Source organism: Ipomoea nil, unplaced genomic scaffold (assembly GCF_001879475.1).
Source record: "Ipomoea nil cultivar Tokyo-kokei standard unplaced genomic scaffold, Asagao_1.1 scaffold3213, whole genome shotgun sequence".
Classification (NCBI taxonomy): Eukaryota; Viridiplantae; Streptophyta; class Magnoliopsida; order Solanales; family Convolvulaceae; genus Ipomoea; species Ipomoea nil.
The window spans coordinates 159,956-172,564 of NW_017619641.1; the positions used below are offsets into that span (position 1 = coordinate 159,956).

The 12,609-nt window shown below is 34.4% G+C and overlaps 1 protein-coding gene across 3 annotated transcripts; it reads right to left on the minus strand.

Annotated features, from left to right (window-relative positions):
- Nucleotides 1-1,475: 1,475 nt before the first annotated feature.
- LOC109168713 (palmitoyl-acyl carrier protein thioesterase, chloroplastic-like) lies at nt 1,476-6,076 on the minus strand. 3 transcript variants are annotated; one of them, XM_019317694.1, is made up of 7 exons: nt 5,801-6,076; nt 4,161-4,782; nt 3,899-4,032; nt 3,653-3,766; nt 3,274-3,445; nt 3,111-3,179; nt 1,476-2,047 (listed from the first exon to the last, which is right to left on the minus strand). In XM_019317694.1, the coding sequence occupies exons 2-7, from the start codon at nt 4,668-4,670 to the stop codon at nt 1,778-1,780; spliced, it is 1,269 nt and encodes a 422-aa protein (XP_019173239.1). In that variant the 5' UTR covers nt 4,671-4,782; nt 5,801-6,076; the 3' UTR covers nt 1,476-1,777. The 3 variants fall into 3 exon arrangements, with proteins under 3 accessions (XP_019173239.1, XP_019173240.1, XP_019173241.1); XM_019317695.1 differs by having other exon boundaries at nt 5,778-6,071; XM_019317696.1 differs by lacking the exon at nt 5,801-6,076 and adding an exon at nt 5,603-5,732.
- Nucleotides 6,077-12,609: the final 6,533 nt, after the last annotated feature.

Here is a 12,609-nt window from a genome sequence, read left to right on the forward strand (position 1 = left end):
GTGGACGGCGATGTACCATGTCCACCTCCGGTCATCTCCTCGGTGTCCTCCGGTGACGGTGTCTCCAGCTCCTCCACACCAACGCCGATTGCAAATCCGGCTTACGCGCAGTGGGTTTAGCAAGATCAGTCGATCCTCTCCCTCCTCGTCTCATCGCTCTCCGACGAGGTGATGCACCTCGCGGTTGGTCGAGGTACCTCCAGAGACGTTTGTCCAGTTGGACGGAGAAGAAGGCAACTTCCATTTTTTTTTTTCTGTAATCTTTTTTTTTTTAATCAAGTTTACTTGCTATTACCTTGGGCTTGTTTGGCAAACAAAGGTTAGCGGTTAGCGGTTAGCGGTTAACGGATTGTATTAACGATTAGTGAATAGCGATTTATGTTAAGCTCCCCTTATTCTTCCACTCTTCCCACATCGGTGGGAAAAGTGGAAGTTGAGACTCCTATATAAAGGAGCCTCAAGTCTCAAATATTAAGTTGGAATTCCAACGGTTTAGAGCAAACCGTTGGTTAACCAAACATGGTAAATGGCGTTTTGACCATGGTCAATAATGGTCAAAACGCCAAAGATGGTGGATTCGTCATTTTTTACGATTTGACGATGTCAAACCGCCAAAAAAAGTGTTTCGTTGTGCAGCAGGTTGGAGCAGTGATTTGCTCCAAATTGCTACTTTTACAAACGCAGCAAAGTGCAGCATTTGTAATTGACGTTTTGAAAAAAAAAATTAAATTTTCTCCAAAACACCCCTATTTATTTATAAAATTTATAAAAATAAAAAACAATAAAAAATTAACTTGTAATTGAGGAACCGTGTTCGGCTCCTCAATGTTGCTCATCCAGGGCAACGAATGGTGATTCGTTATTTGATGAGCCTTGAGGGTCCTATTTTAGGAGCTTCAAGGATCCACTCACACTTTTCTCACTGATGTGGGACGGTGGGAAAAAGTGGGATAATAAGAAGGGAGCAGCATGCGCTGCTCCCTTCTTCTTATTTTTTTTTTATTTAAATTTAAATATTATTATTGTTACATTGTTATTATATTATTATATTATATTATTATTATGTATTATGTATACCTTTATAGGTTATTTTACATGTTAATCGCTAATTTAAATCGCAAATTTTACCAAATATTTTTTTACAAACCGCTAATGAATCGCTAATGCAATCCGCTGGTCAAACCCGTTAATATAATCCACTATCCACCAAACAAGCCCTTAATTACATTCAATTGATGACTCTAATTGAACTTTTGTTAGTTTATGAGACTAATTCACTAATTGCATTTTGACTTATAATTAAAGAGTCTATTTGACCCTTGTTTCTTAAATATATAATATGAATATCGTTTTAAATTAGAGTCCACAATACAATGTGAACCCTAATCCATGATATACTTTGCGCATAAAATGAAACAAGTGAACATTTAATATACTATGAAAATTTTATTAAAATAAAATGTAATCAACCAATATAAAATTCTAAACAAATTATTGAATTAACCATTTAATTATCAACTATACGTGAAAATAAAAGCTTCAGTGGCAGCTTAGACGGACAGACCAAAAAGAAAGTGGAAAGAGGGGCAAGGACTACTTACAATGATTGTTCTCCAAGAAAATCATAAAAGCAAAACAAAAAAGAAGTAGAATATATGTATATATATTATATATATAGGGTAGGAAACATATAGATCAATGAAAGTGAAGAATTCTACATGGGATCTGTTGAGATGGTGCAAGGATCACTTCAATTCTTGATCTGAAGGCAGTAGGATTAGGCGCTTTCGGCTGGGAGCTGATCTATGCTCCCGAAACTGTTTGGGGATTTCGGCCTCCACTCGGTCCTTCCCTTGACAATTTCAGCACCACTCTCGAGGCGAACCAAATGTTGGCACTCAACAGATCCCGAGGTAGCCATGCCCCCAATATCGTTGCCCACGACTGAGGTGAGCGATTGCACCACGCTGTCCCTCCTACACTCCCTCCTGTACTCCAAAGTCATGCCTGCTAACTCATGACTCTCCAAGATTGGTAAGGGCGCACTCTGCAACGAAACAACACCCCAACAACATAAATTTAGACTGCCTAAGTGAGAGTTCACTGGCCAATCTTGTAACCAGATAAAGAGTTTTTCGCACTTTTGGTCCCACGACTATAGTAGCACTATCAGGATCGATCCAGACTTTCAAACCTTGCAATCTCGGTCCACGACTAATGTTTTTTGTTTTTTTTTTTTTGCAAAAATGGTCCTTCCAGCCCATTTTCCGTCAATTTTTCGGCCCGCTTTTGCCAAAAATGGTTCTTACTCCGGTGAGTAATTGACGGAAAATGGGCCGAAATGACCATTTTTGCAAAAAAAAAAAAAAAAAAAAAAAAAAACAATAGATCAATCCTGATAATGCCACTATAGTCGTGGGACCAAAACTGTGAAAAACTCCCAGATAAATCACATGCCAAAGTGCCACAGCCAGGTACTCAGCATATCACATATAACCTTATCATTGATGCATAGTTTATGGAGCAATGAAGACTCGTCAATAAATTAAAGCATCAAGAATCTACAGTGTCTTTCTATCTCCCATTATACCAGTTGGGTGTAGTTTTATTAGCATATCTATTAAAACACGAGGCTTTTTTAAATTTGTAGTTAAACCTAATTCATGTTGCCACTTAACATTATGTTGGACAAACACATTTTTAACAGAACTTTGTATCCGGCTGAGCATAATCAAATCAGAAATACTTCCTCATAACCATACTAGTTGGAAATCTAGCGGATGCAATATAGCAAGAAATCATCAGATGCAACAGTACTTTGAGCAGGTCTAATTTACCAATATTCTTGAATCTGGGCATCTGGCTGATGTACACACAGAAATAAAAAATCCTAATCATCCTTGTATTCATCACCGAATCCACATGCTTAGTATTGGTTTTCGTTTTTCTAACTGAATAAATCCAGCATCATATTAACGTGTCACAACGTACAAGCATTCAATCACATATATTAAACCATCATGTTTTACACGCATTAGCAAACAAAAGGCAATTCTAAAAGGGTTGGTATTAAAAATAAGGTGCTTAGGGAAAAGGGAGACAGTATCTACCTCGAGGATCCAGCCAATATATTTAACATTATTAACATGTTGATTCACATCTAAGTCACTCCACCTTGGCTGCAAATTTGAAAATAGAACATAAAAGTCAGCACTAAAACAAATGAGCAAAAAGCAATATAAAGTCACCCAAAAAAAAAAAATGATTACTTACAGTTAAGCCACTGCGAATGTATTGTGCTGTCTCATCATCAAGCTTCGGTAACTTCCTACTGTCATCATCAATAATAGGTGGTGTATCAACAAAATAGCTTCCAATTTCAGCTCGGACCTCATCTGGCATTTTTGCCAATCTCCTTGTTTCTTTGTTCATCATCACCCACAAGCTAAAACCAATTTAATAAAAATAAACACACAAAAAATCAAATGAGATTAATAGATAGTTCAGATCATTTTTATTTTGTTGTGCCAAAAAAAAAAAAAAAAAAAAAAGAATAATGATAATAATAATAATAATAATCAAATAGTCCTGATACGAAACCCCAAGTAGAAAAAGATTGAGCCTTGGTTTGGTTAACAGAAAAGTCCCCTACCTGGAAGCTCGCATTAATGTGTCCCCTGTACTGCTATCACGGAGAAGCCAATCACGCCGCATACCATTCTTCCCCGATGCAGCTACCCATGTGTCTACTTGAACGACATCACCCCTGTGAAAGAGAATCACAGCTAAGAGTCTAAGACAAAATGAAAAATATTGAAAAGTGTCTATTGGAAACAGATTAACACAGGGTCACTGAAATACACTATTCAAGGAAATAAGATGCAAGAGCACCACATACCAAGTAGGATAACGATCCACAAGAACCTGCATTTTACTTACAACCCAAATTAAATTTTTCTTGCACATTTCTGGAGTTGAACCAAACCCATCACCCAAGAGTCCTGCAGTCTTCACATGGTTCAGGGCAGTTTCCTGCAGAAGCAGACATCATTAGGAAACATACAAGAAACCATGGAACTGTACTTCTATAACTCCACCTCATCCTTCCTTAGTTATATAACTAGAACAATCTAGACTCTAGATAGATGCCTTGAACATACCTGCAAATGATTCATCATTGTTTCTATAGAAGCAGTCTTATCAGCTCCTATTTCATATGACCTAATATTGAAATTCTGACGAAAAATTAATCCCTCTTGCATAATTCTTCCCAAACCAAAAGGATCAATGAGTTCATCTGAGCGTTTTGTCTTCCAATCAAGCATCATCCATTGCTTCTCAGCAGCCAAGAAAACTGTTGTAATGGCAGCAAGGAGCATGCTCCAGTCAGGCAACTGATTGATAAAGGTCCTTGGGTGAGAAGATGAGGTCACCTCATCGTCAGTTTTGTGGCCTTCCATAACACCTATCTTGGTTCCATTAACCTTGGGAGGTGCTTGTGCACTGGCTTTCACTTGTAAGTTTCGAGAGGTAGAAGATTTTGGCTTAATGCCCCGTGCATTGAGGCTTACAGGTGCAGTTCCTCCCAACTTTCCAGATGTTTGGGCACCAGACTCCGGAGTCAGATTGCCAACAGGAAAAAATGCAGCAGTAGCAGCAGTGGCAACCATGATGGAATTACTATAGCTAAGTAGTTGGTGTAATATCAACAAATTCACAAGACAATCAACAGATGAATCCTTAAAAGATCACCAATATCCATCAAACAGTGACTTTTTCTCCCTGCAAAGCATGTTTAAGTGGCAGATTAGCATACTAACAAATTCAATTTAGAAGGCAACTAATCATAGAAATACAGGAGTTGGAAAAATGGAAAAGAAGCAATTTTCAGACATCAAAAATGCTTTCTGTAATTCTTCAAAAAAAATAAAAATAAAAAATCCCACTTCCATCGACCAACTAACTATCTTTATGCAGTAACCAAAAAAAAAAAATAGTTTTATAAAAATAAAAATAAAAAGATTAAGCAGAAGTTCCAAAATTAAGATGATATCACAGAATAATGAGAAATAAATAAATGCAATATTTATTACAAAGTCAAAAAAGTAAATGACTGTAAGCGAAGAGCAATTTCAAGAAATTAGAATACGATACCAAAATTTCCGGCTGTTTAAGGCGCCTTTCTCACCAAATCATTTAAAAATGGAAATATATAAAAGGAAACATTTTTCCTATATACTTATATATACAAACAACATGAAAGGAAACCTTTTTTCTTATATAATTATAGATATATAGAACACACACACACACACACACAAACGCTTCTAAATAACAGAGGCACAAGGGAGAAGAAAAAACACCACAAATAACAAGAACTGAGTGCCTAGCACCTTGGAAATTTCCAGAAAAACATGTTTCCTGTAACTCAGGAGCTCTGAAACAAGCTAACAAAAATCCAAAGCAGAACAAAGAACAAAATAACAGAGTTCCACCCACCGAACAGTCAATTAATGAAACGAAGAAGAAACATATAGATCTAAGCATTCATCCACGGAATCAAATAGTTGACTCCACATTCCACTTAGACTAAAAAATCAACCAGTTTTTCCATTTCCACGCCTTTTTCTCCTATCACATTATCCAAAATCCAAACAAACATAATTCCAACTTTCCAGATCAAGCCATTCACAGAAGCGCAAATCTCAAAATTTCAAACAACCACGCATAACCAGCAAAATAGCTTTACTTTATGTTGTTTGTAAGTTTTTTTTTACCTTTTCCGGCACAGAATCTTCACCTTTTCCGGCACAGAATCTTCTAGTAACTGAACATCGAATGCATGCATATGAGTTACAGAAGCTTCGTTTCTCTTTCCAGTTTCCAGCAAAAACCCGTATTGCGTGCCTTCTAGGGCTTGTTTGCTATCGTTCCCTTTTTCTTCCCTTTGTTAAATTTAAATTTTTATTTTTAAAATATCAAAATTTCAGAAATAGTTGGGAAAAAGATTTTTAGAGAAAAGGAGAGAAATTAGGAGGGACAGCCAGCGGATCTTGGGTGGTAGAGAATCGCTTCCAGCTTGCCCCTTTTATACTACCACCTGGACCCCGCCAGCCTCGCGTTACAGCTTGGAACATTTTCCTGTTTGCCCCTGTTTTTCATATTTATTTACACCCCTGCCATTCCTTCTGTCACCTGTCAAGTCAAGCATATTATTCTTCACAGCTTCACACTTTCACAGAGTTAGGGATTGATGTTATGATTTACTAGAAAATCTATAATGTCAAAAAAAAATGCTAAATTCCATCGTCATGTTCCCATGTTCGACTCTGACAAAATAGTAGAGAGGTAAATTGCATAACTTAACAATCTATTCGGTGGGAGGATTAGTGCTAGGTGTCCACCACTACTGCTATAAAGGTTTTATCATGTGTCTTTGCCCACAATCTACCACTCAACAATCAACATGCCCTCATGTTCCCATACTCAAGCCCGACAGGATAGTAGAGGAGTAAATTGTAATACTTTAGTGGTTCATTAGGTGGGAAGACAGTGTCTGGTGCCAACCATTGTGGTTGTAAAAAACTCGATCATGTGTCCTTATCAATAAACTATCACCTAAGAATCAATTGAGCTGTCCGTATAGGAATTTAAATTTCTGACTTTGCAATTTCATTAGCAACTATAGTTGGATACACCACTTACCAATTGCTATGGATGACAATCTAACTTGACCCCCGGCTAATATCATCTCTGTCCCGACAGAGTGAGGACGGGGAGTTTTTTTAAGGAACGAAGGCAAGGATGGGGAGAGCTTTCCCATCCCCTCCATTGCCCCTCCAGGGACAGAGATGGGCACAGGGATGACATCCCTCACTCCGCCCCCAACACCGAACCTCGTTCCCCGTCCCCAACCCCGATTCCCCGAATTATATATATATATATATATATATATATATATATATATATATATATATATATATATATAATTATTTTGTGATATAAATTAAAAATACTTTTTATTTGAGATATTTGGATGAATGGTAGACTAATAATCTAATTGGATATCTATCAACTTACAAATTAATTATACAATTAAAATTATATATATTATTTTACACTCTATCTAAAATTTGGGGTAAGAAATTCCTGTCTCTGAAAAATCTCGTGAGGATGAGGATGGAGGTAATTCCTCATCCTGCCAGGGAACATGATGGGGACGGGAACGGGAACGAGAACCCTATTCTCTTTCTCGTTTCCATCCCTACCAATCGCGCTAAAGTACTTGGTCAATTGATAATGGTTACTCCGCTTATAATTTGACTTATTTTGAAATTTTAATTTAAAGCAAAAACAAATTATATAGTTTAATACTTTTCAAAGGATCAATTTACGGAATAATAATTTTTGGATGATTTAGAAACTTTTGTAGTTCAACAATAAAAAGAGAATATTGATAGGGGGAGTTTGAAAAGAGAAAGAGAGAAAATTTTCCAAACTTTAATTTGTAAACAGAAGCATTACCTTGTACGCACGAAATCGTAGACATTGTCGGATTCTTAATTAAATAAAATTAAATAAAAGGCAAGAATTGCTATATACTCCGTAGAATACAATAACGGGGTGTTTGGTTGGAAGGGGAATTACATAGGAAATGAACTGTAATTTCATGGAGATGAATTACTGGGACTAAAGTGGGAATTTGAATTTCAATGTTTGATTTACAAGAATAGAATTCTTGGGAATTTCAATTTCAATGTTTGGTATACATGAAAATTGAAAGGGAATAAGTTGTAGAAAGTCCAAAATACCTATTTTTGTTGTGGGCATCAATTTTAAGTTTTAAAAAGGGAGGGGTAATTTTCATGATTATCTTTTTTTTTCTTCCTAAATCCATGTAATTAAAATTCCGGGGGACATGGAATTTTAATTCCATGAAAATGAGGGAATTGTAATTCCGTGGAATTGCAATTCCTTCCAACCAAACTAAGGAAATTTAGTGACCTTTGAAATTAAGTGAGAATTAAGTGGGAATGAAATTTAAATTCCCTCCAACGAAACGCCATGTAAGAGTTAATATTTAATTTAGTAATCGACGTATTATAATAACTTTTTTGATTTAGTTTTAAAAGTCTTTTTTTTTTTTTTTTTTTGTTTAATTTTGGTTTTACCTAATTGAGTAATCTGTTAGAATAGCTTGATAATTTGCCCTTCTACTAATATTCAATTTAGTTATCGACTATAGTGATTTTACCAAATTTTAGTCATTGACTATAGTAATTTTTCTTGATTTAATCCTTGATTCTAATAGTCGATAACTCAATTAGGTATACACATCAAAGTTCAAGATGTAATTAAGCACAAAAAGATTTTTAAAACTAATTCGAAAAAAATCACTATAGTCTATGACTAAATTGGGTTTTAACTCAATACAATAATTTGGAGTCCAAGTAGTGAAGTAGACATGGATTCAATTAGAGATTATATTTTGTAGACTTCTATCTTTAATTTGATATCTTTTATCTTTATAAATAGAGATCTCCACGACTTCATGTACCATTGTAACATATAGCCAAAATATTAATAAAATCTATCTTCCCTATATTCTTGTATTTTCAATTTTCATTATTTACTCATTATATTTACATATATCAATTGCATCGAAGAACAAGAGTGATATAACAACTCACACGAGAAAATGTCTCAATTCACAACAACAATGTTCAATATAAATGATATTATTAAAAAAAATAGAGAAATGAAATATTAATGGACTCTTCAGTGATTATTTTGAGTGGAATTTTTCCCTTGAGATAAATTTAGTATTAAATGGTTAATGACAAATTATATTATAGATCATGGCTCATAATGCAATGTCATCTATGGATAAATATTTATTTTTATTATACTGAATATTTAAAATTTTTAATGTATTAAAAGTTTATTTTTTTGATAATATGTTTAAAAGTAAACATTCAGTGCACAAAAATGAATATTTAATATACTAAAAATAAATATATAGTATATTAGGTTTTCAAAAAAAAACATGTACTCCGTAATATATTAATAATGAACATTATATCGATGGTTCATTTGGTAAGGTGAAGTATGATCCATGTATAATGATGGATGGTTAATGGCCAATTATATATAAATGGATTTTAGCTTCCCGGGCAAAAAAGTGAGCATACCAAGAAGGAGTTAGCTTGGCAAAGACAAGTCGTTCTCAAAGAAGAAGTTTAAAAAGGTGGTGGAATCAAGACCATAAACTAAGTCTAGGAAAGGAAATGGCAAGTCCCAGAAGGTTGCCAAATGCCTAGAACTAGGAAGTTGCACCATGTTGAAAAAAAGGGGTTTGACTCAGAGTAATATTATTATTTTTTTTTTGAGTGACGAAAAAAAAATCGCAATCATTATTTAATGGTGTGTATAATTAAATCACGTATTATGATCTTAGGCGGCAAAAATAAGACAACAAAGAGATAAACCAGCTTAGATTGTTCATAACTTATCAACTTAAATTAAGTATTGAACAAAATATTAATATTTATTATATTTGTATAAAATACTTGGTAAATAAATATAAAAATATATAACATATTTTGTATTATAACTTTGATATTTAATTACAAGAAAATGTAAAAAGAAGACAATGGACAATGTAGTGAATATAATAAATTAATAAATTTGAAGGTAATGAATCTTTGAATTGTAGAAAATAAAGATAATATAACTAATGAAATTATATCTCTTTTTAAATTTTTTATAATGAATAATTTTTTAAAATAAAGACATTATAAACATCTAATTCTAAATTAATTAAATTAAATGCATATGTATTTTTTTTTTGTAGCTACTAATTTATTTCTACAAATCTACATACAATACAAATCTAATAAGAGCCAATAATGTTAGGCCCTTAACTGAACAAAAAAATGTCGGTGGTAGTAGTTGTTTCTTAAAAAGAATGGTTCATATTATTTTGATTTTAGTATTTTTTTTAATTATTTTCCTTATTTAGCCTCTATTATATTATTTTCTTCCCTTAAATAACTGTAAATTCCGTTAGTATAAACTTTAGTAACTGAATATTCCGTTAACTATTTATTATTCTTAATATACTCATTAATTTATATAAGAAAGGTCTTAGGTTCTAATCCCATCTCAATTAGAGTTGCATAATTGTTAAACATATATTATGAATATGTTAAAATGTATTAAAAATATATATATATAATATAAAATTTAACATAAACTTTGGTCAAATAATTAGTCCGACTAAATACATACATAGCATTCAAAGTTGAGCATCAAAGATTATAAATCAAGAACTTTAAAAATCATTTAATTTTCTTGATTTAAAAAAAAAACAAATTTAGGTTACGTTTTTTTTTAACGTTTAATTAATCTTCTTTTGATTATTTAGAACAAAACTTAATATTTTAATTATGCTTTTACATTATTTGAATGATTTAGGTCATTATAGTATTAATATTTTTTGTATTTTTTTATAATGGTACAATTGTACATTACTTTATAAATATTATACTATTATTTTTTTTATCGGACAAAATTGTTCACACATCATTGTCAGACATGCGCGGCCTAACTACAAAGTTGTTGATCATAAATACAATTACACATGGTGATGGAATAATATAATAGTGCTACATTATTATTATTATTATTTATGAGGGAAGATGCAGCCAAAGAGAAAGAGTCAGGCCAAGAAAATAGGAACATTATGTGGCCTTAATATTAGGGGAGGTTGCAACTTCAGAAAGGTGATATTATATAAAGGCTCAGGGAGACAGAGGAAGCTCCAAGCCAGTTTCAAATATAAACCTCTCTTATACATACTCTTTCTCTCAACCATTCCATGGCCATTGCCATCTATGTACATGTACTACACCTTCAACTTAGTGGATTTCGGCTTGGCTTAGCCCAAAAAGACTCGTGGTTTTCACCGTATTGGTTTCCACGTTAAATATCGTGTGTCCTACCTATTTATTTCTTAGCTTGTGTATTGATTCCCTGTAATCATCTTTTTACCTTAATCATATTTTCTTACCGAGATTATTGACCCGTACAAATACATACCCCGGGATCAATTTTCTCCATCAATGGTGCTCTTGGTGAGAGCGGTTGTACAAGCTTAAGCGTGCTCTCTCTCCTATCTATTCTTAGCTGATTAAACACTCAAGTTTAATTTGCTCTCCATTCATATCTCACAACAATCTCTATATTATTCATCTTTATATTGTCCATCCTTTTCCATGTAAGCAAACCTCATCACTTCGTTCAATACATCATCTCCAGAAATCCATGCAAATAATACAATGCTCAAGAAACACTTTATCCTTCCATCTCTCTGTTCCTTGAGTAACGGGAGTGAACTCATGATCACCGCATGGCCCATAGTAGGGGTGGGCGAGCTCGGAAACAGCCGTGCTGTTGGGGGACGTGCATTACTGCTAATGGAGAAAACTTGTCGTCTGATGCAATATGATCTGCTGCTGCGCATTTTGGAAGATTTGAAGCTGCACTGCCATGGCCCATGAGGAACTTTTAGAAAAAAAATTTCAAAACTAAAAGATAAGCTCTTATTATATATTATATTGTTGTTATTATTATTACTATAATTACTATAATTTCTTTTCCAACTATTTAATTTGTCCAACCGCAACTTGTTCAAATAATTGCACAATATGGCAAGCTCCGTGCTTCCACTTGTGTAATATAAATATGGTAAGCTCTGTGCTACCAATTATATTGCGAGGTAAGCCCTGCGCTACCACCTAAATTATTCGGTAAGCTCCGCGCTACTTCCTACAACGAAAATTATAATGAATAAGTGTGCGCGGTTGGTCACAATAAAGGAAGATAGAGATTTCCGAACCTATCTTCAATTTTAATTTCAAATTATTTAAATCACTACTAGTGGCATGACCCACTAATCATGTGTTATTTAGCATGCAGGGAACGACTTCCGTGAAGTCGTGGGTGCTCCGTCCACCTAACCATGACCTCATGGGTGCTCCGTCCACCTAACCGTGACTCATGGGTGCTCCGTGCACCTAACTGTGACTCATGGGTGCTCTGTGCACCTAATCATGACTCATGGGTGCTCCGCGCACTTAACCGTAACTTTCATATGATCTCAACGCTCCGAGCGAGGAAGGTCACAACTTTAATGCCTCGTGCACAAATATGTAATGCAGACTACACTCGTCACACTCCAAATGTTATATATGGTGTTGGAAATTTCAGCACTGTGTGTTTGTGGGTTGGAACGAAAAAGTAAGAAACTTTATGTATCGTGTTTAAAAACACTGCCTTAAAAACATTTACGACCAGGGATTGGATCGCATGTTTTCGACCGGCATAACAGAATAACATAGTCAGACAATGGTAATGAAAGCTGGCAGTTTTCGAACAATGAAGGAAAACGGCAGTGTTGTATTCTGCGAACCTGGGCAGTATTCTTTGTACTGTAGATGGCGCAAATAAACAACAAGGACAACAGCTTTATATATTAATGTGTTTGTAACAGCCCACCATTCACCACCCATGATTGTAGGACTACAAAATAGCAAAGACCATCCCTGT

Bases quoted from the DNA above. Each gene is read 5' to 3' on its own strand.
- LOC109168713 (XM_019317694.1), bottom strand. From the start codon at position 4,670: ATGGTTGCCACTGCTGCTACTGCTGCATTTTTTCCTGTTGGCAATCTG. The intron at 3,446-3,652 runs GTAGGGGACTTT...AATTGGTTTTAG, and splicing joins ACATTAATGCGAGCTTCCAG to CTTGTGGGTGATGATGAACA. The intron at 2,048-3,110 runs GTAGATACTGTC...GTTTCGTTGCAG, and splicing joins ATATTGGCTGGATCCTCGAG to AGTGCGCCCTTACCAATCTT.